Source organism: Chaetodon trifascialis, chromosome 4 (genome assembly GCF_039877785.1).
Source record: "Chaetodon trifascialis isolate fChaTrf1 chromosome 4, fChaTrf1.hap1, whole genome shotgun sequence".
NCBI classification, from domain to species: domain Eukaryota; kingdom Metazoa; phylum Chordata; class Actinopteri; order Chaetodontiformes; family Chaetodontidae; genus Chaetodon; species Chaetodon trifascialis.
The window spans coordinates 8,000,216-8,027,931 of NC_092059.1; the positions used below are offsets into that span (position 1 = coordinate 8,000,216).

General features: G+C 48.3%; 1 protein-coding gene across 1 annotated transcript; it reads right to left on the bottom strand.

Annotated features, from left to right (window-relative positions):
• Positions 1-32: 32 nt before the first annotated feature.
• Positions 33-27,419, bottom strand: midn (midnolin). The gene is made up of 8 exons (XM_070961001.1): positions 27,124-27,419; positions 24,523-24,751; positions 22,730-22,817; positions 22,510-22,572; positions 12,710-13,264; positions 11,232-11,355; positions 10,648-10,971; positions 33-3,811 (listed from the first exon to the last, which is right to left on the bottom strand). The coding sequence occupies exons 1-8, from the start codon at positions 27,197-27,199 to the stop codon at positions 3,549-3,551; spliced, it is 1,722 nt and encodes a 573-aa protein (XP_070817102.1). The 5' UTR covers positions 27,200-27,419; the 3' UTR covers positions 33-3,548.
• Between the last annotated feature and the right edge of the window lie 297 nt (positions 27,420-27,716).

Sequence of the window (27,716 nt, forward strand, 5' to 3'; positions counted from 1 at the left end):
TGTGTTCGTAATGAATACTCGCGGAGACAACCTGACGTACTCATTTTGTTTTTTATTTATTTATTACCTAAAAAAAGAAAATGTTCTATCACAAGTCACACTGAAATGTATTGCTTAAGAAAAAAAATATATTCATATATTTTTTCTTTTTTTCCTCATTTTTTTCTCGTTTTTTTCATTTTTTTTCTTTTTCCGGAAACGTGTTTTTGCTTCCATTATGTTCCACCAAAAACAAAACGCTTTTTTCGGACACGAGCATCAGCTGCTGCCGTGTCCCGACAACCTTCTCCCCCGCTTTAAAAAAAAAATGCACAAAGAAATACATAATTCACAGTTACCATTTTGGTTTCATAAATTAATACAGTCACACATGTGCTACACCGGTCTAGAGCTAGAACATTGTAAATTGTATTCTTGAATCCTGTTATTTTCAATAGTTGGCTACAAGAAAGAACAGGCAACTTAAATGACGTGATCAGAATTCCACCAACATACTGTTTTTTATCCTCTCTGTAATGCTTTTGTCATCTTTTTTGTTTTGTTTCATCTTTTTGAGTTTCACACAGAAGTGAGGCACACACAGAGTATAGTTCATACATATACAAAAAAAAAGAAATTAAATAAAATTTGGGAGGGGCTGGGGATAAATTGTCCTTTAAAAATGTCGTATCCCGGGAAACAGGAAGTGCATGTAGTCTGGAGTCCTCAGAGGACCTTTCTTATTCTGAATCAGGGCTGTTTCTTGCCATCTAAGTACTGTGGTGTAAACTTCCTCAGTTAACATAAGTTACACAGATTTGTAGCTTTTTGCAGCTTGTTGGTGGGAGGACTGAGCTAAGAGGGATGTGAGGTTGGGACAACGGAGACCAACAAGCATGGCAACACAATGAAGAAAAGGGACAAAGATTAGTATTTGAGGAACAACACCAACTTCTGAATTGTATCCGGTTCACTCAAACACGCTTTACCCCTAAAATCTACGACTCCCGTGGCAGCGGATACTACAGTCCTGTGTTATCAACCAATGGAAACAAGCTTAAATCTGACACTGACACAGCAAGGGCAACATTTTTAAGGCACAGAAGCCTTGACATAATAGAGACTCCACCAGCTAAAAGCACTAAACGACAGATGCCCAGTGTCCTCAGTGACAAAAATGGCGCCTTGATGACAACAAGTCCGACAACGATGCACACAGAAAGTTTCAAAACCAAAAAAAACAAAAAAACAAGGAAAAAACATTCCCGCCCCCATTGTCCCCAAGTGTCTCATTTTTTTAGTGAAAGGTAAGGCCACTTAAAAAAAAGATGAGGTTCACCAAAAAGGTAATCTCTCACTGCAATCTCTGGGAGTGCAATTGTGGTAGGGTGGTCGATCGATCAGACAGACAGACAGATAAAGAGACAGACCGGGTGCTTCTCTCGAGTCAGTTTTTGACGGACAGTTCTGTAAATCCGCTGGTCTGTTGGTTCCCTGCGAGAGTGCGTCCACGCGAGCCTCGGTTGGCGTTCGGGCCGGGAGGGGGGGAGGTGGCTAAACAGTTCGTAGGCTGTCTGGGTCCTTGAGTCATGGGGGGTGAAACCAGCGTTCGGGGGAGTAGAGAGAGAGAGAGTCAGTTGCTCTTTGCTCATCGTCTTCATTGTCACACAACAGGAATGTTCAGTGCTGAGCAAGACGCGAGTCCACACTTAACTTCATCTGTTTTGGTTTTGCGTCATGAATACTTTAGCAGGACACCGTTGTTCTAACATTGAAAAGTAAAAATTACAAAAACCTAACCAACGAAAGCAGCATTGTTTATTTTCTTCACAAATTCATGCATGTTGTTGACCTTCATTCCCACAGCACCAGTTTCTTTTTTTTTTCTTCCATCAATAGAAAAAAGATCAGTGTAATTCACACTTCTGCATGCAAAGAAAAGTCACTTTTTCCCTCTCGCCTTTGTTTTTTTGTTTTTTTTTGTTTTTTTCCATCTGAAGTCCCCATGTGTAGCAGCGGAACTGTGAAAGGCCTAACCTGATATGTCAATGGATGCACTGGTGGAGGCACTAGATAATGATGCTGGATACAGATCCCACTTCTTCTCCCTCTTTGCCAATAAAAAAATAGAGCCATTACTATGAGGACTTGTGGTAAAGGTACACATCAGATGGGCCTAGAGCCGGGAACCAACTTAGAATTTGACGTTTTATCCTGTCGTGATATAAAGTAGTGACCCATGCATTCACTGCAGCTGATCTCCAGGATTTTGAGAAACTAAGGGGTTATCTGGGAGAAGACAACTCGGACAAAAACGTGGGATATTCTAAATCAATTTACACTAAAGTCAGACATACACACACCCTCATGAACCTTTGCCAATTGTCACATTTATGTACACAAACTAATACAAACCCTCAACAAGTCCATTCAGGTCTGAGACATGAAGGTGGGCTGGATGAAGTTCATCTTTCCGGATCATTTGTTGTGGCTGGACGACTATAATTCATGAATGAGCTAATGAATGATTGAACGGATGTACGTATTTGTTCGTAGTCAACGACTTGACTGAAGCCACAGAGGGCTGCTGTTTTTTGAAAACAGCAGATAGGAAGAGAAATAAAAAATAGATTTTCTTTTCCATATACATTTTAAAGATTTTAAAATCCTCTAAAGCACTTTCTGTTAATATTAATTCATTTTGTTTATTCATTAATCATTCCTATCGATACCTTATGTCACTGAGGTTGATATCAATACTTCCATATTCATTTTTTTATTCTATTTCAGGCCCCACCTCCTCCTTCTTGCACACTTTGACCAGCTGTTATAAATCAAGAAAATGTGCAAATCAACAACTACTTTGAACTGTTATATGAAAACCTGAATGCTTTGTGAACAATGCTACATATTTTTTTGTTTACAAAATATAATAATATGTTTCAAAATGGCAAAAAAAAAAAAAAAAAAAAGTTTAACCACCCCGTAACAGGTAAAAACTAGACTCTGGTTGGTGAGTTTTGAGATCGATAAGAATGCCCGTTGGAATAATCCACAGTTCGGCAGTTCTGCCATTCTTGTGATTAGGAAACACTGAAGCCTCTGGTGCTCCTGTCCTGTTGTAAGTCCAGTGTGGATCTCTTCATTGCTGTCCAGAGTGCGCTTTAAAAAAACAAATCTTAGAAAACAAAATCTGAAAACACCACCACCACCACCACCCACTGAATTCTGCTATGCTCGAGTTCAGGTACGGCCTCTGTCACACCATAGAAAGTCTTTTACACTGCGAAGTCCGGTTGTTGCCTGTCCACGTCCAAGCATCAAAAGAAAGTTCTGTTGCTATTGTTGCTGTTTTTCACAAGGTCATCTGTGAATGACAGAATGGGATTAAAGTCTGCAGGGAGCCGTTTTTTCTCCACGTGACAGTCACCTCTTTGCACAAGACACCTCTGCGCAGTTCTGTGTCACCTCCTGCCAATCCACTCCCTCAAAATACACCTCTAAGTAAATCCCAAGCAATGCTTTGCACATCTTTGAATCTATCCCCCCGGCACGTGGGCTCAGACGGTTCAGGCCATGACGAACTCGGACTTCAAGTCAGCCTTGACGTCGGGCTTCCACACTGAATCGTCAAAGTCCAGGTCCAGGGAGCCCTCGCTGGACATGCTGCTGTTGCTGTTGCTGCGTCCCGCCTTCCGGTTGGGCAGCCACTGATAGGGGGCGCGCTGGTCCCGTCTGGCCTTCCTGCGCAGGCGCTTCTGCTGCATCAGCAGCTGCAGGCGTTCCACCTTACAGCGGGTTGCACGGTTCTCGGTCTGACGAATACGATCACCTGGACGAAGGAAAAGAGAGATGGTCAGCGAGGCGCTCCTCGTTGTATGTTGACTGCTTTATTTACGCTGAACAGAATTAACGCGAGCTACAAAATGAGCTCGCACTGAGGAGAATGTCGACACATGTCTGCGTGCTTTGGTGTGTGTGTGTTTAGCAGGCAGCTGATAAAGCAGCACAGGGTTGATGATAATGCTAGGGCACGTTAGGATCATTCCACTGGCTCGGGCACACACACAAACGCACACACACACACACCATGTGCACAATGTGGAATTTGCAGCTTAACCTCCCCCACTGAGCATCATTAGCCCCCTCAGTGCCATTTCATCCCCTTATCGCTGTGTGGGGAGACCTTCTTAGACCTGAATCTCCTTGAGAACCAAAAGCAAGGCCGACAACATTCAGACACAAACCAGAGAGGACACACTCTGATAGCTGCCTGTGATATCTGCACACGTAACTGCAGATGACATGCCTCAGTGACTAGACGTGCTCCTAAGTGCATTTCTAGCTGTTGATGTGCCTATAGGAGAATACAGTCTCGAGGGAGAGGCCTTGCATCGCACTGTGAATGCTCTCCTACAGTGGCCGAGTAGAGCCTAATTCAATTTATGCGTATATTCAGGGGCTTGGAAGGAAAGGAAAGCAACCGCAATCTATTAGCCAGCTCCATTAGTATCTGTCTGGGAATTAAATAATTAAATAATGGGCTAGAATGTCAATAAACCGAAGCACAGCGGCCATCTCTGCCTCTGCTGCACACCAGAACACACACACACACACACACACGAACACGGAGACACTCGAGTCCGCACTCGAGTACGTCATGTATTCGCACACAACGCGCGGACTCGTGCGCGCAAACACACAGCTGCACACGGCGGCGGGTGCACGCACGCACACACACACACACAGCCACAGCAGCAACAGCCGCAGTAGCTTTTAACGTGGATCGATGGCAAATTAAAAAGACCTATTGATTAAACCTTAGCTCTAGTGCAGCCATCCATCTCGGGCCCAGGACAACGCTATTGGCTTTCAATAGAAAATGCAAGCGAATGGAAATTGTAAGCGGAGAGAGAGAGAGAGGGAAGAGATTGGGTTTTTTTCTGCTATTTTTTTTCTTTATTATGGCTGTAGCTTCCCACTTTCAGCTCATTGACCCAACCACCTCCCCTGCCCCCCCCTTCTCTCTCTCTCTCCCCCGACTGCTTCCACCCCTTTCACCCCTCACGCACACACACACACACAGAGGAACCCCTTCCCCGCCACTCCTCCCTCCTCCAGCTCTTGCCCCGCGTCTCCCCAGAGACAGCTAGGTGGGGCAGTGTGAAGAAGGGGAAGCAGGAGGCGAGAGGAGAGGAGAAGGGGGGTGGCGGTGCGGGTTAAGGAATTCCTCCCCCAGGGGCGAGGGGGAGAGAAAAAAGGACGGAGGAAGAGGGTGGAGGGTGAAGGATCAGCCGTAGGTGGCAGTTTTCCGAATCGATTGTGCCCTCCTCTGCTCTTCCCCCCCATCGGAATGAATTCCGGACTCTGTGTGGGCTTAATTTACCTCTTTCCCTCATTTGCTTATCGGATCGAGCAGTGCAGAGCCTTTTTTCCAGCTATAAATATTCACCACAGTCTGGCAGCGCATACTAAAGAACTAAACTGCCGTCAAGAGCAGCCTTCATGCCGCTTTTTGGGAGCAGAAAGGATGCGAATAGTGGCAGCAAGTTAACAGAAAGGAGTGCTTCTTCACGTTACACAGACGGGGGTTTTTCCACTTCCTGCCAATGTGTTCTGTCCTGATACAAACGTGTGTGCGTGCATCCAGATGCTGTGTGTGCTCGGCGTGAGGGCAGCGTGTCATCTCCAGAGAACGGGGGGTATACCAAAGGGGGGTTCTCCTACATTAGAGCCATTGTTCCGCTGCCTCAGCTCCATGTGACATTCATATACGCTGCCGCAAGGCTTTGTTCCCCCTCTGGTCCTCCCTCTTCTCCCTATTCCCCTGCTCTTACAAGCCAACAGCGAAACCGCCCCTCGGCTGTGTCGAAATATGGCTGTACACAATGAAACGGCACGAAGCCAACACATGCCTACTTACAAAATCTGTTGTTTGTCTGGTACAATTTCTCAGTGTCTCGGTTGAAATTCTTTCTTCATTTCACCAAGAGTAGACCGCTCAATAACGATCCTCCTCTCAAAGACGCACATTTACTAAGAAGGCTCAGTAATATATAAGAAGAAACAGACACAGTTTAAAGGGCACTTTGCTGGTGCTGTAGGTCTTGGCCTTTGGCCTGGCAAGAGCTCTGAGAATGTGCTTGGAGTTACACCAAACAGTGTGTGTGTGTGTGTGTGTGTTTGTGTGTGTGTGTGTATGTGTGTGTGGCCATTCACCAGCGTCACTACCGGAGCCCTGGGCGGCTGGGCCGGACACAGCTGGCCACAAGGATCTCCAGACTATGTTTATGACAGTAGGGCTATTATTAGGGCTGGCTAAGAAGGACAGACTATACACACACACATACACACACACAGATACACTTGGGCTGGCCGGGAGCCTGGATGCAGAGACGAGGGTTTGACATGAGCACAATAACCTTGGAGGACTCAGAGAGGGGTGGGTAAGAGACATAGGGAATGAATGAGAGAGAGAGAGAGAGAGAGAGAGAGAGAGAGAGAGAGAGAGAGAGAGAGAGCGAACGCATGTTCACACACAGCCCTGTGTGACACAGAAAAGTCAGACGAGGCGACACCAGATCTTTTCTTAGAAACGTGCAGTGGAAGTTATCAAAAAGAAGACGGGTCAAGGGCACAGAGTGGAAGTTAACGCCAGTCTCCTTTTCCTGCTCTCTCTTTTTACCACTTCCCCGCCTGCCAATCACACCAAAACTCAAGCCCGAGCAGCACATTTTTCCATCCCCAAACTCTCCCCTCTGAAGACTTTGACACCGGCCCTGTAAATACACCGAGCACTGCAGAGAAAGCCGGAGCAAAACAGACAGAGGGAGAGAGAAAGAAGGGGTGATCTATGAATAATCGATGCGTCAGTCAGTTTTCCTTGCCTTTGAGCCCAGCCCAGCAACACAGCAAGGACTGAGATAGGGAGCACACGGGAGGGTGGGAGGAGTGGGTGGGTGGGTGGAGGAGGAGAGGCAGAGGATGGAGGTGGAGAGAGAGGGAGGAGGGCTGCAGCATGCAGGACGCACGGGGAGATTAAAGGAGCTTCTCCTTTTATTGATTGTATAAAGATTGGCCTTCATTTGCAGTTGTCTTAGTGCTGTTGTTTGTTTGTTTGCCTTGATAAGTCTTGTGATCTTGCAGAGAGAACATTGTGTTTGCTCAGCATCCAGGGAACCAGGGGAAAGAGGGAGGGGTGGACAGCGAGAAAGAGAGGAGGAAGAGGAAAGAAAATCACATTGCAGCAAAGTCAGCCTGGGTTTCCTCTAGCACGGCTCCTCCAGTCTGTGGGTTAATAATGTGGGCAAAATTCATCTTAAAATACTTCTCACAAAATTAGGTTTTTATTGGTATTACAGGCTAAAATTTTCCCCATAATATTAGGAAATATTACCAATTTACTACCAAACATGAAGCATGTCCCGTTAACGTCAAGCATTTAGGACCAGGGGCTTGATGTCAACAGGTAAACCGCCCCATGACGAGGCACACGTCAGCCATAAATCTGGGAAACCTGGCCTATGTGAAAAAAGCGCCGTCACGTTCAACGCCAGAGTCCAACTAATCAATCACGCACTGAAGCAACCAATCAAATTAGAGCTAAAATGAGCATTTTGACAGCCAGTGAAAGGGCATTGACAGCCCTGCAGGGACACAAGCTCTTCAATGACTTTTAGACTTCATTTGCATTCTCTCTCTCCCTCTCGCTCTCCTTGTCGACAATGAAAGGGCACCTGATGTGCTTGGCTGGCTTTGCTAGATAGCTCTGTGCCGTGCTGCGTGGCGTTCGTTGAGCTGCCGGTACACGTGCGTCGCAGCAAACCCCCGCGTGTGACGACAGAGGAGCAAAGCCTGACCGTGGATAATGGGAGGTGCCTCGGACGAGCATGTCAGGGCTTAAATACGGGACTCAATGAGGTTATGGGCGAAGGATCGTTCTGTGTGTCCCTCTCTGGCTCCCTCCCTCCCTCCCCCTTCCTTTGGCTTGCCCAGTCCCAGCCAGCACGAAGCTAACATGACCTGACAAATCGAAAGGGGACGGGAGGGGGTGAAGGGATGCGGAAGGCACACAAGAGAGGAAGGGGGTGCTGGAGAAGCTTTGAGAGCTAACTTTGCCCCGGCTTTGCCCCTCTCTGTGGGTCTGTGTTGAACTAAGGCAGCTGCAGTAAGAGTGGGACTAAAAGGCAGGCCTTTAATCCCACAGCCCTCCCCTCCTCTGCCCCACAATGGCTCAGCCTGGTGCCCTGTATGCAGCCCCTGTCCCTGGCCCCCGCACAATAGCTTCGGCCAGTCAGGGGGCCGAAGGGCTGGAGGGGGGTCCACCCTACTCAGTAAAGGAATTTAGCTAACAATCAGCCTGCCAGGCCATCCCAAAGCCCTCCTGTTCAACTCAAACACAAGTCCTGGGCTGACAAATCCCCACACTCAGCAATACTACGCTGCAAAGCCTTGAAACCAAGCTAGTCGCCCAAGTCTTTAACCAGGCATTTGTGGTCGAGCGTGCGCGCGCATGTGTGCACGCTCGGGCTTTTTATTTACGCTTGTCTTCTCACTCTCGCACATGAACTTGCAGTGGAAAGGGTAAAGGCTCTCCGGAGACAGGCAAGCTATGTGACATTTTCAAGAGGCTGTTTCAACCCAGAGTGCGACTGCACACACACATTCTGGCAGATGGGAAGTGCGGGTTATTCCTGTAGCTGAATGAAGGCAGGTTTCTGTGAAGCAGCGTTAAGCCGCGGTGTTAAGTCCAGTAAGTCTTCCATCAGGTGTCGACTGATAAGACTGCCTGAGAGCGCTTAGTCATCGGCTTCCTTAGGACACCATGTGGAACGGGAGCCTCTGTCTGCGCAAACACACCAGCGCATTTGTTGTCTCGGCGAGGCGAACTGTGCTTGGTCAGGACGGGTTACACATCAACGCCGCTTTCTGGAAGTGCGGATCGTGAGCAGGAAGTCGGAAAAGTGGGAAAAGGACACGAGACAGGCGACTCTTTCATCCATTCTCTTTGTTTTTACTTCGCCTTTGGTTAATCAGTGGGCAGTTGGTAGACTGACGGACAGGATATAAACACCCATATGATGAATGGAGGCTTAGTGTTGTGGTTTTAACAACCCCCCCTCTTCCGCGTCCTCCTCTCACGGCTCTCTACTTCACAAAGCAAATTCTTTTCAGAGCTGCTTTTCGGAATAAATCTATCTATTTAAAGGCCAAATGAACACAGACAATGTATTGATGCACAACACAGACGTGGAAAGAGAGGGAGGAAGACGGAGAGATGGATTTTACAGACGGGGCTGCTTCTGGACAGCAAACGGGGGAAACAGCGGCGTGGGCTGCTGAGTGCAGACGAAGAGAGATGACAATGGTGGGAGAGGAGGGGAAGGGCGGGGGGGGGGGCGCATGTAGGTGGGGGCAGTGAAGGAAAGGTCTTCCCTGAGTTAGGAAAATAAGCCAGTGTTATTCCAACTGTTCAGTGAACGCTTGTAAGGGCGCCCAGGGTGACGCATAGAAATACTGGACATTCCCAGTCAATCTGTATTCAGTTGCTGCAACTGAAACACGCCATTCAGCTCGCAACAGAAGGTCACGACAGCCAGGGTGCGACAATAGAAATGTATGCTCTTGCTTTCTCAAACAAAAGAAAACATTAAACATTAATCACGGTACTCCAGGACCCTTCCTACCAGACTATTCAACAAAATTCACCAGCGGCTCACCAAAGACTAGCTCGATTTCCTCCACGGGAGATAAGGAGGCAGCAGAGGACAATGCTGTTTCTCTCAGCACAGCCAGTCTAACCTTACAACACTGACTGAATGTTATCTGTTCTGGACATCTGTCTGACACTCAACATCCTGTGTCTCTGCACGGAGAGGAGGTTTCAAAACACTCAACCCCAGTCCCTCAGCGGTATCATCTGAACTCCAGCACCTGCCGTGGCCCAGCCCTTGGGCATGGGTATGTCGTGGTTTGTCCGGCCCCAGTCCATACATGCCCCAGCTGCAGCTCCTCTTTAAGAGGGAGGTTAAACCACCCAAAGCCTAATCTAATCTAAACATAGCCAAGCCCAAGCTTCAAGGGGTAAACCTATCTCCTAGCCGCACAAAAACAAAGCCAACTCTGCTGCCTGACAAGTGGAGCCTGACTGAACAGGTCTGGAAAAGCTTGTGTTGCATTACTAAAGAGACCTCCCCCCCCCCTCCTCCCATCTCTTCCTCTTCTCCCTTGCCTCAAAACCCAGGAGAGATACACGCACAACTGTTTTTGTTCTGTAATCTGACTTTTCTGTTCTTGATTTTAAAGATGAAAAAAGTGCTTGAACAAGACAATGATGCAAAACCATCCCAACGGAACCGATCGCCAGCCCTGACGACGGCGCCACGAGAATAGAGACAGAAAGGACGAAGATGACGATGGATTTTTTACTTGGTTAAACGGAAGAGTCGAGCAGCCAAATGACAGGTTCTAGACTGCAGTCATTTCAAGCACACACACACATGAAAACACACACACACTCCTCCAAAGCTGTGGCAACTCCCAGAACATCTGCTTCAAGGGATGCACAATGACTTAATGTGTGTGTGTGAGTGTGTGTGTGTGAGTGTTTCTGTTTGTGTTCATGGCATGCTTGCCTGAGCAGAGGGAGTGCGGTGTAGAGTCACTCACCAGGGGGTTTGCACATGCGGATCTGGCTCTGGCACTGCACCAGCGGGTGAAGAGTCGGCGGAGGGCTGCTAGGGCTGCTGGCGGGCACAGAGGTAGCTTTGGCAGAAAGACCCGTCATGCCAGCAACTGGGGGCGAAGGAGGCGGCGAGGGGGACGGGGAGGAGGGTGAACCGCACTGGGTCTGGTAGCGGAGCTGGGTGAGGGAGGGGGGCATGCCCTGGTAGTGGCGTGTGGCGCTCAGGAGGTCGTTGAGGATCTGCAAGATGGTACCAATATCTCGTCTGGGACGCCCGTTGCTGTCCTGGCAGTTAGGGTGCAAAGTGCCTGAGAGAGGGAGCAAGAAAAAGTCGTCTGTTGAGTTTTCATCAAACAGCAGAAGAGTGAAAGCATGTAAGGCCATTCCTACACACACACGCCCACAGCAGACCCTGAGACCAGACAGAAAAACCTGTGTTTAATTATCTGGGTATTTTTTGTGAAGCATGCAAGTTCTCATAAAAGAGGCTTTCAGCTGGATCTCACTGTGTGCATGGGCATTGCTTGGAGCAGCAATAAACCTTAATGGCAGCTCAGTGTCCTCTCACCTGAAAAGGTCCCTGAGAAGACTCCGGGAGCGTGGTTGACAAAGCTCTCAATGATGGCGCCAGGTTTACGGGAGCGTGTTGAGGGACTGGTGCCACTTGTGGGGCTGTTGGTGCTGCAGTTAGCCTGGAGGAAAAACAGGATATAGCGTGAATTGAAGCTTCAGCATATGGAAAAACAGTGCAAAAAGAACACATCTGTACACAATCTGTAGGAGGAAAAACTCCAAGTTCACATCCTGTTAACATACACAAATCAAATGACATTCATGCATAACTTGTGAGCTGTGAAATGCTGAAGTCATATTCTGACCTTTATCCCTTATATATACAGTATATAATGTAAGTCCTGTCCTGAGGTCTGTATGTGACCTTCACTTCAGGGTGTTGTAAATACTATTTGTACTATTTAAGTAACCTATGCAGTAAAGGTTGATGGTTATAAGATAGCAGGATTTTCTGCCATACTATAGCCCACCTTCACCCTAACTTGGATGACTCATCTGACATCTGAAAGTGAAATTGAAACCCAGGCAAAGGTCTCCATGTTTGCGTGCAAGTCTGTGTATGTGTGTTACGCTATGGAAAGCCTGATGAGGAATAGCCATTTCCGCTTTCTCCGCACTAAACTGGCCCGTCTCTCTGTTTTTCTTGTTGTGAACCATCTCTCCCACATAGTCCGCTGACATCTGGTTCTTATTCACTTTCCATAGGCTGGAGCTCAGGGAGGTAGGGAAAGTATAAACAGCAAATTTGGTTGGTGGAGGCAAGCGAGCGTGCTTGTGCATGTGTGTGCAGCTGTTTTTAGAGTTACCCGAAGTTAAATAAATGGCTGTAAAGGTTGACGATAAATGGCTGACGACGCTGAGGTTAATGATCAGTCTTCACATGAAAAACCACCTCTGATTCATTAAATCTGCCACTCTTTGAATTTTTTCCTCTCAAGCTCTTTATCTTCCCCTCTTTTCCCCGTAAGCCTCAGTGGGCAGGATGAGGTCATATGGATGCTGTGCCCATCCCGCTTTATGTGTGTGTGTGCGTGTGTGTGTGTGTTGGCCTGTTTGTATGTGTTGGGAAGCAGGCTGCACTCCAGAGATGACTAAGTGCACTGTGGTTTGGAAGCATGCACACATCACATGGAAACCTTCTCCAGACCTGAGTAAACCACGGGTTCGCCCTCATGCTGCCGGGGTATCCCACTAATCTAATCAATTTAATTGAGGTTGATTTAGTTGTGCAATGCACTCGGGTCAAGCGGTCATAACCCATCCCTGCCATTGTTCATTCATGAGAAGGCCAAGTGCCTTTGGTGACATCAGTTATGTGAAGTATTTTACCACCACCCAACACGTTATTCATAGCTGCAATATTATCATGAGATAAGATTTTAGATGCACGCTTGTCTGGGGCTGATGACAAAGCTATAACAGTGGTGCAAAAGCATTAAAAAAATGGATTGCTAGCAAACGTTTGAGGCTTACCTCAGGGCAGAGGACCGGGGCTACAGGGCTGGCCTGGCCGATGTCGTGGCTGGATTGGCCTGAGGAAGGCTGGTGGTAGTGGTGATGGTGATGATGGTGATGGGCTGGAGAGCGGAAAAGACTTCCAGGGACGTGAGTCGGGCGGGGGGAGTGGGGTGGAGGGGGAGGAGTAGGGGGGCTGCAGTGAGCGGAGGAGGGCGACTGGTGATACATGGGAGGGAGCGGCTGGTGGTGCGTGGAGGACAGGGGGAAGGAAGGGGAGCCTGGGGAGGAGGGGGAGGAAGGGACCAGGTGAGGCTGGGACAGGTGGGAGCTAGGGTGACTGTGTGGATGATGGGGGTGGTGGTGGGAGTGTGGGTGAGGGTGGGGAACGCGGGGCTGCCCCGTGGGCTGTCCCATCGCAGTGTCTGCATTGCCCCGGGTGATGAGGTGTCTGTGCTGGAGCTGGGGACCGCCGGACTGCTGCGCCGCCAGCTGGAGCTGGACGAACATCATGTGATCACCGACACGCAGTGCAAGAGTAAGAGGGGAGCGGCCGGACAGGAAGTCACTGACCTGCGGGGAGAAAAAAACACAGTTTGAGCCATTAAATTCAAACAATTGTACAGAGAAACGTCACACAGCGATGCCAAATCTAACAAAACAAGCAATATGTGCACGGTTTATTGGTGCAGTTATATTTGCAAACTTCTGCATTAAGATTATGTACTGAAAGTGTTTCACAAAGAGGAAAACTCCTACATACATATCGACTTCCTCCTTCGTAAGTGAACAGTCTGCGCCGTGGATGACAGTTACAATGCACACAACAGTGCTTTGAGTTCTCCCCTCATAGATGCACAGGCACACCGCATTAACCCATCACGCAATCAATCGCTATTCTGTAACACTGGCCCATTTACATCTGCCGGGGAGTGGTGGATGAGGAGACCTATTGGAGAGCGCACACAAATAGAGCCCACTCTCGATCGCCTCCCACTGCCCCTCAGTCCCTTCTTAGTCAGCAGTGTCATTCAGCTCAGACAGAGGCCACCCTTCTGTCTGGCCCAGGGCCTGAAAAATCAGTCCCACGTCCAGGAAATACTCCCCGCCTGCCTCTCAAACACAGAATGGCCGATTGTCCGCGGCGGATCTGGAAGGGCTGCCCATTTTTGGAGCTCTGGCAACAGCTAACAGGAGCCAAGTGTGGAGGCCTCCACTGACCCACCCGTGGCCCGGATGGACACACACAAATACACACTGGATAGCGGGGTTGTCACGACTTGGCTGGAGGATTCACACCAAACAACAAAAGTTCTCTTGTCCCTTTCCTGCATGCCTGCGGCTCCGTTGCTGTGCATTGCCACTCACTGGAGAAGTCTGTGCATGTGTGTAGGTGCGTGTGTGCATTTCCCAGTGAGAGTCATTCGGGGGTCAGAAAGCGTCTTTGGGTTTGAAGACTCAGCAGTAACGACATCTCAGGTTCTCCCCGAATAGAAGCAAACAGCAACAAGCAGCGCTGGCAAATACAAAGTGAAGCCTCTGTCCAAAAAGGTTTCAACAACCCCTACAGCCTGTGTGCTTTCAGTCCCCAGAGAGCGGGAACAGGAAGAGAGGCGCAGCACCGAAAAGCTACACGAGGGGAGGAGAGAGCACAAAGAGGACGGGACATGGGCTGAAAGAATAATGACAAAGCAGAGAAGACAAGTAATAGAGACATACATACAAAGACAGCAAAAGAGAGCAGAGATCTCACTCCCCCCAGACCCCGCAGCCTTTGGAGTGTGCTTGTGAGATGCTGGCCTGTAGTTAACCCTGTGAATCACCAGACTCTGCCCTCCATCACTTCTCTCCCTTTTCTTCTGCTTATTTATTTCTATATCGACCGCTGCCTCTCTGTTGCCAGGGTGACCTTTTGCACATTGGTATTGACATGGTGTGGAAAGGAGGACGGAGGGAGGGGGAGAGGCAGGTGAAAAGACGAGGGGACTGGGATGATCCGATGGCTGCATTTCCACATGTAAATAATCAGCTAAAGCGGCGCAAATCAGCATACAGGATGCTGCAGGGTAAACAGAAACTCAACCTTTTCTGAGAGCAAACGCAGCCACTAATGCTTGTTGATATTCAAGTCCACACCCACCATGATTACCCCGTTGTGCTAAGACAATATACTCAGCAGGGTGGGGTGTGAAGTGAGGAGGAGAGCAGGGCAGGGCAGGGCGCTACCTGAGAGGGCTGTTGGAAACTCTGTGTACGAAAGGTCACCTGATAATCGAGATGTGTGTGAGCGTGTCTGTTTGACACCTCAAGGGGAGGCAGAGTCCCAAAAGTGGGTGGGGGGAGAAGACAAAAGAGAGAAGGAGGGGGAGGGTCCGTGACTGACAGCTGTCAAGAAAATGAGTCGGCAGTTTGCCAACCCACAACACACACACACACATAACAGACATGCATACAAAGTCAGAGGCCCTGGGGGAGACCATCAAGCCAGTGTTTAGTTAAAGGGAGGGAGGAAGATGGGGAAAACACCCCTGAGAGAGTATCTGTTTGTCTATGGTACAGCTCAGGCCTCCGATCTTGTATCCACATACAACCAGACTGTGTCAACATCCAGCTGAGACAGGTTACAGTTCACACCTGGCATCAGAATCTGTCCCCACTGATCAGATTTCACTTCCCTGCTCACATTTGATTATATCTGTGGCGAAACTGCGGCCGGACAGAAAAAAAAATGTGCGTTTGTGCTCAGTCGCACGGCGAGAGGGGAGGACCGTGGTGGCCATTCTGTACTTCTACATCTTGTCAGAGTTGTTTGGAGGAGGCGAATCAACCTGTGAGAATCTAAATATGGTCACATTTGTGTTCGCGCTGCAGTGCTTTAAGAGCAGCGGCAGCTCTGTTTATATCCATTTCCAAGATGTCACTTAATGTCAGGTCTGAACAAGGCCTTTGCTTTAACCCGCACATGCGAGAGAAAGTGAGAGAAGGAGGCAGAAAGTGAGTGACAGCAGGAGAAACAGAGAGGAGGCTTGATTACCCTTATAATGACTAGGGTGGATTATTCAAAACCACCAGGATGAAATTCATGCACTCCTACTGTGCTCCCCACACCACATGGCAGGCTTCAAATGATCCTGCGAGAGGGGCGAGCCTTCTTACGGCTGGTCTGCAGCGGTTTGTTATGAGAGACGCAAGGCGAGGGGAGTGGAGGGCCCCACTTTTGTCGTGTTAGAGGCAGACAGAGAGGAAACCAGCCAGTCATTGTTCTCTTTCTGATGCGGCAGGAGTGGTATGCAAAGACAAGAGGAGCTCATGCCTGAAGGAACAAGGTGTGTATTGGCTGAAAACAACACACACAATTGATTATACTCAACAGAAACTGCACGGGCAATGACAGAGTCTATTCAGTGGCATACAGGTGTTGATAAAGAGCTGTTCCGCTTAATATGCCAGCGCCGCTCCTCTTTAACAACTGACCCCAGAGCAGGCACCATCAACCATTTTGTTTTAGTTGTCAGGGTCCAGAAGGTGGTATTTTGTTTAGCAGGCTTTGGTTGCTATGCAGTGATGGGGGAGAATATGATAAGGGGCAGCCAGGGGAGGAGGGGTGGAGAAGAGATGGAGGAAAAAAAGGAGGGGGGGTGGCATGAGAGAGAGGGAGCAAGGATGGTGAGGGGGGGATGGGGGATGCGGGCGATGGGGGTAGGGTGTCAGAGTGGTGGTGGTGGTGGGTGATGAAATATTCAGTGAGAGTGTGCCTCTGGCTCCTTCCCTCTTTTTTTTTTCTTTCGACATCTCAGGCTGACAGTTTTATTTATTGGGGTCCCTGTGGTTCAAGGAACTCATTTGCAGTCGTTCTTCCTTTGCACACTAAGCGAACTAAGGGAGGGAGATAAGGAGTGAGGGAGGAAGAGCGAGGCTGAGAGACCGAGGGAGAGGGAGGGAAAGATAGAGAGCGCTGGCAGCACTGAGCTGACATTCATGAACAACTGAGCAGCTTTGTGCCAGAGAAAAGAGGATAGAGGAGTGGAGGGCGGGGCAGGAGGGTGGAGAGAGGGAAGCCTTGAGAGGAGGAAGCCGTCTCCTCCAGCAGTTCTGGTTCCAAGGCAGCGGCTCACCTGGGTGAGAGGTACGGTTCAAAAATCTGCTTATTAACCCGCCTATCGACCTCGATGTTCTGATCACACCAGGACGCGATTGATAGCCTCTGTGCACACACACTTCAGCTAAAGATGCAATAGCGGGCTCTTAAAAGAGAGAAGGGGGAAAAAAATCAATGATTTGCATCATGCTCCAAATCCTAAAAGCAGCCGGGGGGGGGGGGCTCTTCAAAGGCCCCATTAGAAAGATAGGCGTCTGTAATGCTGCCTGATAAGAAACAGAGGGGGCTGAAGGAGCGAGAGAGGACCAGCTGGCCATCACTGAATTTGATCGGCTGAGTGAAAAGAGAGATCAGAATGGCAAAGTTCAGGATGATCGGGTTCCAGCTAAAGCCACTCCTCACACTCCAGCTCTGCCAGCAACTGGTCAGCCACTCTGAGCCAATCACACGCAAGCCTCGTGCGTTAGCTCCAACTGTTGCTCACACTGCTCTCGCTCCGCTGAATGCCTTTTATACCTGCCGATTAATACAATTTGGTGGCGGAGAGGAGCGTCACTTGACGGTGGCGAGACAAATTTGTGGATGCTTGTAAGAGTGGCATCTTCACCACCAACAAAAGAAGACTGAGAAAACAGCAGCTCATCTGTGTAAGTCAAAGTAAGCGGGTACAGGCAAATGGAGAGGCAGGCATGAAGGAGTAAAGATGGCAAGCAGAGCGGCAGTAAAAAAAATAAAAATGGCTATCACGAAGGTGCAAAGAAAGCTGTCCTTCTTCAGAAAACTTCCCTTTTCTTCATTCATGTTATTGTATGACTGGACCTGGATCTTTTGACCCCTGCCTCCCCGTTTCACCAGTAGCATATGCCTAATTGACTTCATTAGACTCTGTGGTGGCGAGCAGACATGACATTCCTGGCCTCCATCCTCCCACACAGTAGCCCCACTAGTCACGATGTCTGCTACTTGAATCACAAAAGCTCAGTGTCACCAGGGAAGGGCAAACAATGATGGTCACGACTCAAACATGGAGAAATAAGACTCCCCTGACCGCTGAATGAGGGAACACACAAAAGAAATAAACATTAAAAATGGATGCTGGCACATGCACACACACACATGCAAGCAGATGCATATAGACAATAGGACAATGAAATCCACTGCAAGATCCATCTCACACACCTTGATTCCGTCCAACCATCCCAGCAGCCCCCCCCCCCCCCCCCCCCCCACCGCCTCCCGCTGTGCGTTTAAGCACCACAAAGGGGATTACACAGGTGCAAAAATACTGCGTGATCAGCTTATTAATGCAATTTTCAGGGCCAGGATTTCCATGAGCGGGGACTGAATAGGTCTTTAGATCAGCATTGTCTTTTATTCCATACACAATTTGATTTACACATCCAGCAACAAATTAATTTCTCTAGCTTTCATTTAGGTAACAAAAAAGCAAATTACCATTCAAAAGAGCAAAGACTCCCTCTCTTATCCTGCATGCATATAAAGGCCCTCATTTCGGGCGACCTGGTGGAGCATGTGCACCGTGTGTCAAGGCTGAGTCCTTCCCGCAGCGGCCCGGGTTCAGCTCCAGCCCGGGCCCTTTGCTGCACGTCATACACTCTGCCTCTCCCCTCTTTCCTGTCTCTCTTCAGCTGTCACTGTCCAATAAAGGCAATAAGCCACAAAAAAAGATAAAAAAAGCCTTCGTTTCAGCAGCAGTGGGAAGGACAGAAGGAGCTGCATGCTATAAAAAGGGGAGGATCTTCTCATATTGACCAACAAACTGACTCATTTTTCAATTCCTTGCACTCCCAAATCCTCAATACAATTACTCCCCAATGATTTCCAGTAGTGTCAATACTGCTGAATAACTAGCACCTGGATAAGGCGGTCTACAAGGTGCAGGGCTGGAAAAAGAAACATATTGACCATCTGCACTGAGCTGTTTCACACTCAGTCATGTACGTATACAGTTGACTGTCCATATGCACACACCATTTTCCACCATTTCCAAAGCCAAATGCCATCTGTCATCTTTTGCCTTGATGTCCTTCATTTGTTTCAACCCTCCCTTAAGTCACGCGAGCCCATGTGATCACCTCAAACCTACAGGACTTGTGCACACACACACATAAACTCGACATGCTACAGAACGACTTGTGCAAAGCTCTCCCTTTCTTTTCTCCTCCACCTGTCAGGCCCACTGTGGCAACCCCACCCCCACCCCCCCCCCAGGGAGGCAGAGCGGAGGAAATGAGGTGAGGGTGACCCAGAGGTGACTCCCCACAGATTGCTAGATCCTCCTAGTCTGCATCTGTCCGCTTATAGACACAATGACAAAACTGTGCCATATCGTTCCTGGAGGAAGAGGAGGAGGAGGTGGGGGGTGGGCGAGGACAGGAGGTGCTTGTCGGCGGGAGCAAGAAAAGTAGAGCAGATACGTAACAGTGTACTCCGTGGGGACATACGGAATGGCAACACACTGCCTCCTCCCAAAGCAATCTGTGTTAGTGTTCAAGGCAAAATTTGTCAATCTGCAGCCCGCTGAGCCTCGCTCCAGCTGGGCCGGGCATTGATTTTGAAACCAGTATGCACCACTGTAGCTGCACTCTATTGGATACAGCTAATGCCTATGGATGTACGGAGGATGAAAGGGGGTCATGGGGGAGAGCCAAACTTAAAGAGTGACCCTCAATCATTGTTGTGTGTTTGAGGGTCTGTCAGCTGGGCAGGTTTGGTGCTCATGCTTTAAGACAGGAACAAAGAGGTGGCTGCATGGGGGAAGGGCAATAGGGGGATGGTAAGGGTGATGCCTGCCTGCCTAGTTGGCTTTTATTCTAACATCAATGTGCATCAATGAGCAAATAGTCCCCATGTGCTGAGAGGGACATACAATCCTTCTCTTTTTGTCAAATACCACGATCAATAGACGGAGAGCTGTTGTCACTGCTTTCATATGCCCAGAAACAGTGAATATCGCTTTCATTTCCCTCCGTCTAGTAGGTATACATTCATTTCACCACTGGGATCAGACATTTTCTCATTCTCTAAAATCCTCTTAAATATGTCCTTTCAATTCTGGTGTGTGTACATTTATATATATGTGTGTGTGTGTGTGTGTGTGCCTGTGCATGACTGCATATGTAAGCTGTACACACAACCTCCATTTAGCAGATAGAATGAGAAGAGAGTAGCGCAGGCAACTGTATTTTGATGGGCTGTCAGGAGGCAGTGGCTTAATACAGCTTAGATGTCATGCAAAAAGTCTAGTGAGATGCCAGAGGAGGAATTAAGGCGGCCAGGATTGTCCTTGCTAAAGAAGCCAGCCATCACGGTCAAAGTGAGGGAGCTAGCTGGACTTGCAAACCACAGCACATTTAAATTATAGGGCCCTGGGAGAGCTGTTAAGCAGAAACACGAGAGGGAGAAGGAGGAAAAGGGGGAGACGGAGCGAAGGAAAAAGAAAACCCATTTCGATAATTGCCGGGGCTCCATTTCCATAAAACATTTTCTATCTAACTTGCTTCACAAAAGTCTGAAACAGCCCTGTGAGCTGTCATGTTCTGCTTGGTTGGTTGGCCAGCTAGCCGCTAGCTGTGAACTCCCCCAGACTCCTGATAAAGGAGAAGACATAAGGTGATCCGCTCAGGCCTGCCTTCCACGAATACACACACTTCCTAGAAAAGCAGCCAATCTGGATATGAGACATCCCACAGGCAGGGGGACGGGGGGGGGGGGGGCGGGTTACAAGAGATCCAGGGGTTCATACCATCCTCTTCTAAGGCTTCCACGGCTAACATCCACCCCAAATCTCCCCGAGGTTATTTCTGGGTGTATGGGCATATCAGTTATCATGTCAAACACTTTTAAGAGCTAAGTGCATTGATTGATTTTTGATAGCCCCAGAGTTAGAGGGGAGAGAGGAAATGAGGGAAAGCTTTTGTGTTCCTATTTTCTAATCTTACTCAGATCCTTAATCTCTCTGTAATCTATATCATTCCATTCCGCTTCATGAATTATAAAGAGGAATCAATTTCTCTGGATAAAAACACACTAAAGCAGCTTTATGCCTTTTTTCTTTTTTTTAACCTTTTACCCTAATGTCGGTCACACTGCGGCCTTTATTCCTTCTAACCCCACCGCAGGATTACAATTCTGTTGCGACAAACACAGATGCAACAGTAACGTGCTCTAAGCAGTTCTTGAGAAAACGCCACCGCCTGACTCAGACTGAACGTAAGAGTAATAGGGACACAGGAAGGAGAGTGAGAAATCTGCTCTTCTGGCTCGGCGGTCGAATTATCATCTGCCTCTGGTGAAAATGACAGTCACTCATGGCTGCCCAGCAAAGGCGTACCGCATGATGGGCAAGGCTCGCTTCCAGCCCACTACCACTCTGACACACACACACACACACATCCAGTAACAGACACGCGCACGTTCACTTACACACACCTACACACATTCAGTCATCTGCTGTCAGTGCTACGAGATGCATGCTGAGTTCACACACACAACGAGGCCAGGATTTCCACCACGAAATTATCAGCAGGGAATGAAGCCACGCCGAACCGCGCTCGGCTATCTCCGAACAGCTCACATCCTCTGATAACCAATGTGGCTGACGGCACGGCATCGTCCTGTGGACAAATTCGCCGGGACGCATGACTGACACACTTAAGTCCTTACATCAGCGTCCAGTTTCACCATCTTGTACTGTTTTGACATCAGTCAGCAGCGCATCACTGATGCACTTACGTACATCTCAGTGTTGCCCAATGCTACAAAAGGAAGTTGATCTGAGTCAGACAGTCAGCTGCAGAGTGTTTCATACGTCACACTGTTGTCTTTGTGCATTCAGCCTTATCGCCTCTCTTCTCGCTCGCGCCTTCTCTGCGGCCAGCGCGGAGAACTCTTTGCCTTTTTCGCTTTACTCTCACTATTGATCATTTTGGTGAGTCACACCACAATGACTCAAATGCATACTGTATGTCTGCAGGCATACAGAGCTGCTTCACTGTATGTGCAGGGTGTAGGCCCCACTCCGGCTGTGCGTGCAGGCTAGGCTTCCAGGAACCCTATGCTAATACTGGGTGAGAAGGCCGCCATCTGATGATCCAGCACTCTATTTATGAGCGAGTGAGACTACACTCGGCCTCCATGCAGCCACGGCACACTTCCTGGAAACTTGTCTGAGCGTGTGTGTGCATGTGAATGCGTGTTAGAGCATGAAATACAGAAGGAGTGCAGAGAGATTACAGATAAAGGTATAAACAGAAAGGTAGAATTGAGTGTAAAGTGCTGGCCCTCTCAGCAGCACACAAATAAGCCTTTCTTGTGTGGCATTCGCCCTGGCTTCCTGCAGTGATGTGCACACACGCACACACACTATCACAGATGTTACTAGGATACAGGAGGGTGTTGCTGCTTATTATATCCTAACAGCTCACAGTGGATGTCTAGCTTGGCTTGTTTAAGAGGCTGAGATTAGACAAGCAAAGAGGCTTGTGCTTGTGCAGTCTGCTCATCTCATCTCATCTCTTTCTCTCTGAATCTGTTATATCTGGGTGTCGCTGTGTACTTAACCAAAGCTACAGCACCCCACATCCACACACACACGCACAAAAGGCCCGGTGTTTAGTTTAGATTGCAACCATGGCAGGATAGTAAGTTTGATACATGCATATTATTGCAGCCTCGACACAGGGAAGCAGTCTCTTACCTGAGTTTCTGTTAAACTCTCCAAGGCTTGCATTACTGACTGCTCTGGTCTTGATGCTTGAGACTGCACAGAAAGAAAAGCAGACATTAAAAAACAGTTCAAAATGACTAATGAAAGGTAATGAGCATGAAAAATATTGATTAGAAACGCTAATATACGGTATTTGTTATTTGTATTTGCACTCCAAACTAAACTAAAATTACAGCCAGGCGAGTCTTACCATTAATCCTGCTTCGACTGTTGGTACAAGTGTTAACTTGCTCCCATCAGAGATGCCTAGATCCTGGAGTTTGCCTGAACTTAGTCGCCTGCGGGGTTAGAGAGAGCAAGATAATTAGACTGTGCTGACAATATCTTCTCTCTTCAGACACACAAACACCCTTCAGCCAGGGGGGGGCAGACAGACTTCAAAACTAGTTTGGAAAAGAGCCGTGGGTGAAAAGCTCCATGAAAGAGAAGTATTGATTGGGCTGTCATATTTCAATTTCGAGTATAGTGGAGCTTGACAACTGCTCGCAGTGGATATCTGGCACCACTGCCACTTGCCTAAGTGGAGGTAAGTATTTTCTTTTGCCATTTTGAGTTGAACAGATGAGGAGCAGGAACTCAAAAGCACACCAGTTACAAGAGAAGATAAACAGTATCTGTTATTGACAGAGCATTGTAGGAAATTACAGCAACCGTCTGAGCAAAGTTGAACCATGTGATGTGTAACGCATTCCCAGGACTTTACTACTTAATGTTTTGGTGCAGAGCCGGAGCGTCTGTTCCACAAAGAGGGAATTGTCTTTTCTTGCGAGTCACGATGCACTAAAACCCTCACATCCAAGTGTCTGACGCTCTGCCTCTTTCAGTTCACTGGAGGATGTTGAGGACAGCCTGCTGTACAGGCATGACCCAAATCTCACCCCGTGCAGCTGAACAAAGGCCCTCAGCACCGACTTGCTGTAGGTCCACACTTTGAGGAGCAGGAGGGGATTAAAAAGGGGGTTTCAGGTTTTAAAGGATGATGTGATTTATTGGGTGATTACAATGGCTGGGAGGGGATGGGGGCTGAAAAACAATGCTGACTGTTTGCATGTACTAAAGCCTCCCTTCTCAGTTTTGCATAACACCACCTGCACTATTGTTAGCTCATTGAACCTGGGTCTGATTCATTGGGGAACCGCCTAATACTGTAGGCTGTGGTTGCTTTTAAATAATAAAGCTTTTAACTATTCCCTCACCCATTCAGTGCTGCTCTGATGTGCGATTACAGCAGCATTTTCTGGGCGCTCCAGAAAGCGGCCAGCCGATACCACACACCCAGAAACCCACTGAAACCATTTAGGAGTCACTCTGCTTGCACACGAGCTATTACTCTATAACTACAGGAAATCACACCTACAGCCTCATCCAACTACAGGATACATCCACCTTCCATTATACAGCAACATGCCTGCGTAGAGATTTACAATATATATGCATGCAGAGCAGCAGCAGAGTAAATAAATTACAGGCTACCAAGTCCGTATGACTTTACTCATTAATGTTTAACATGTTTGATTGCCACAGCATTAGTAATTCAGTCAGGCTTCGGTATTTATAATGAAGGAGGAATGAATCAATGCAAGTCTGCAGATGGCCCCGTCAATACTGTTCCAGTGACCGGTGCGTCCCCTATGCGTAATTCCAATACCGTGCGTCCTGATGGTCAGTAGTTTCCTTGAATGTATTGATGCCCAGAGCAGCCAAGGTTGTCTCTGAAGCTGCTGCGAGCTCAGCCACGCATAAATCCAAAGTATAGATTAAAACACATCGCTGCAGACCCGGGGGGTGAGCGCACATAACCTCGGTTTGTTCGCGTTTTCAAAGTGCGGAGTAGCCAAGACATTACGGCTCACGGTGTCAGTGTGTAGCACAGACACAGGCAGGACAAAAGCCGAAAATGGATGTTGTTACTTTTCCGTACATAAAAGGTGATAATAGTCGTTGGCAAACACATTTCGATCACGTTACATCAGGTTTACTCACGTTTCTTTGTGCAGCAGAGCGAGTCTCTCTTTTGGTACTTTGAGTTTTTGCGACAGCCTCCTCTTCAGTCCCTCCACGGTCTCCTCCAGGGGCAGGGAGAGCTCGAAGCGTGTGCCGGTGGTGGAGTGGATGTGCAGATTCATGGAGGGTTCAGTCGGGACGGCCTCGCAGGACGAAGCCCCGCGACTGGTGCAGCTCCGGGCGCTGGGATGCTGGTCCATCCGATAACCTGTAGTCAGAGAAGGGGGAGACAAGACGAGCAGAGCCGGGGGTGAGGAGGATGGTGAGGCGGATCCGTCGCTTCGGCTACCGTCCCGTGTTCTGCCTGCAAATCAAAGGCAGCATTCAGAGAGCTTTCTCTCTTTCTCTCGCTAGCTCTCGGTGCCTCCTTTCTCTCGCTCTCCGAGAGTCAGAATAAAGCCCAGTCCGTCTCCTCTCCGCTCGGTAGCATGAGAATATTCCCTCTGCAAAGTCAACTACATAAGGCTCGCTTGTCTCTTTGATCGCTTTTCTTTGTTGCCCTTTCCAACGTGCAAACAAAAGTCTTCCTAAATGCTACATAGATGGGCAAATACCAGGCAGGAACGCAAGCGTGTCAGCAAAAAATGCCATGGACGCTCATTTACGCAGACGGCTGCCCTTCAGACAAAAACTGGGAGTTCTATTAAAAAAAAGAATAAAAATTCCTCTCGGTGTTTTGTAAGCTTCTGCAAGCTTTGGCTGAGAAAACACACGGTCCGTAAGCTGCAGAGCCTCACACGGCTAGTAGTGAGAGGCTCTCCGCTGCGCACTCATACCCACGGCAGCTCCAATGAAATATCGACAATGAACAGTGTCACAGAGTATCCCACTTCCACCATCGATAAAATACGCCCACAGACCCGAGGCGGTCCGGCCAATCACAGGAGAGCTCCTTCAGGACGCTGCCGATCTCAGCCAATGGCAGGAAGAGATCCACACCCACGTGGAGGGCAGGCGAGTTTAGGCCATTCATAATAAATTACAGTATAGAACAAAATATGTGCCCATACCACAATAGACTACAGCCACGGTTCTTAAACCGTGGTCCGCGGTCCTTTAGAGGTCACCGGATGGTTTGATTGGAGCTCAGTTAAATATTCATGACAATTAATTATTATTACGAACAAACTGCGCAGCGAGCTTATTTATATCATTACAGGAAAGGGGAGCGAAGGTTGGCGTCTCCTCACACAAAGAGACTCTTCTAGTCAGCGCCAGGTCACATATCTGTAAAATATGCTGTGTGGGTGAAGGGTCCTCCTGAGTGGGAAACGTGCAACAGGCTCAAAATAGCGTTCATCATTGAAACAGCACGTCCACAACTGCAAAAACATGTCCTCGAGTGTCCAAAGATACACGCAGGAGCATCATAGGCGACATGTAGGCCACGTTTAGATCAGGTTCAAAGGAATCGTCATAAATAATGCGTGTTTGGCTTTTATGTAACTGTCTGCGACCATTAAGTGTTCAGAGCAGTAGTCCAGTAATCAACAGCACTAATGTGGATGAAGCTATTTTAAAGACTTATTTAATAATATATATTACACTCCAGCATACAGCAGCTTAAAGACCAGTGGTTACACTCTACACTGGTAAATCTAAGTTATCAGATGTGCTGTAATGACATTAATAGTGCTGACGCCATCCTCTTTCCCCTGACCTCAGCAGCATGCAGAAACCATTAAAGGGATCGCGAATAGTATGCAAATCACACACTGGATGGGGTGTTCACTTCAGGAAGAAGGACGCCGATAAACTCGCAACGAACACGCCAGTAACAGATGTGTAAAAGCAAATGACACACGTGAAATATGGCTCGATCCGTTCCTGCATGCAGCAGAGGTGCTGCACAAGTTCATGTTTTCCAGCCTGACGGGGCCAACAAATGTCTGATCAGATGAGAAAGCTCACCCACAAATCTAACCAGAGAAAAGAGGGACAGATTGGGATTTAATAAATAAATAAATAAAAATACCATGCAGGCATCTTCTCACAGCGACTTCCCCTCTACAGATTCATCCAACACAAGCAGGGGCAGTAAAAAAAAGAAGATACTCGATCGCCTCCCAGTGGTCAAAAAAGGAAACTGTCACAATCAAAACTTACTGGTGATTCAGTTTACTTGAGTCAAACAATGGCAGATCATTCAGTTCGGACTTTACAGCCATCGTTTGCCTGGAAAATACACGAATCCACTTATTTTTCCTCTAAGACAAATAGTAAATGTGCTTATTATACTCTTATCATGGTTGTCACTATTACAGTGTCATTAAATAAGGTTGTTACTGTGCCTCTAAACAGACAATATCAGCAACGACTTACTGTCAGCTGCTAATTATAATTTACAGTAACAGTGGCATTCTCCCGTCGTCGATACTGGCCTTATTAAGTTAATCATGTCTCAGAGAATTCACATGGAAGGTGGCTCATCCAATCACGACACAACATGCTTTTATCGATCCGCGATTGACTGCTTGTCTCCAATCGATTCCCTACCCACCAGCACAGCATGCTGAACTTGTTTAACGGGTCAGCAGCGCCGCTAAAAAGGAGCCGAAACTTGGACTTTGGTGTACTTACCAATTATTGTGGCGAAAACTGTGAAGCTTCGCGCTGAAGTCAGTTGTGTTCCTGTCTGTTCCCCCAGCTTTGGCATGTAAAATACACCCGGGCAGTGATTAAAGCAGCACAAACTCGTAGGTAGATCCAGAGACTCTGAATATCCACAAGGTTTTCTTGGTAAATTCTCTGACTGGCCCGTGCGTGTCCAGCGCGCGACGTTACGCACCAGACCAAGACGCTCCTGACCAATAAGGAGCCGCAGTTCAGTCCTACGATACCTCCGCGTGCTGTTACCACACCGGCGTCTCTCTTGGTAATACGAACGCAGTTGGGAAGGTGAGACACCTCTTAACAGACTCTTCTCGGATATGGGTGGAGAGTAGACTTCTTGTTATGTCAGCATGTGATTTAAGGTGGCCTTGCGTCGCCGTATCCGCCTCTATGTCCGCCGTGTTCCCGACTGTGGGAAAGAATGTGCCTACGCAAAAGCCGCCGCAGATAAAGATATCCGACCGTGACAATGCCGAGGCTCCGCGGACAGCAGAACGGGCTTTTAATGGCGCTGTGTGCCTAAATAGAAAGGACTATCTGCCGGTATCTGGGCTGCCACC

Bases quoted from the DNA above. Each gene is read 5' to 3' on its own strand.
- midn (XM_070961001.1), bottom strand. From the start codon at position 27,199: ATGCCAAAGCTGGGGGAACAGACAGGAACACAACTGACTTCAGCGCGA. The intron at 13,265-22,509 runs GTAAGAGACTGC...TTCTCCCCGCAG, and splicing joins AGAGTTTAACAGAAACTCAG to GTCAGTGACTTCCTGTCCGG. The intron at 11,356-12,709 runs GTAAGCCTCAAA...TTTTTCCTCCAG, and splicing joins CCCCGGTCCTCTGCCCTGAG to GCTAACTGCAGCACCAACAG.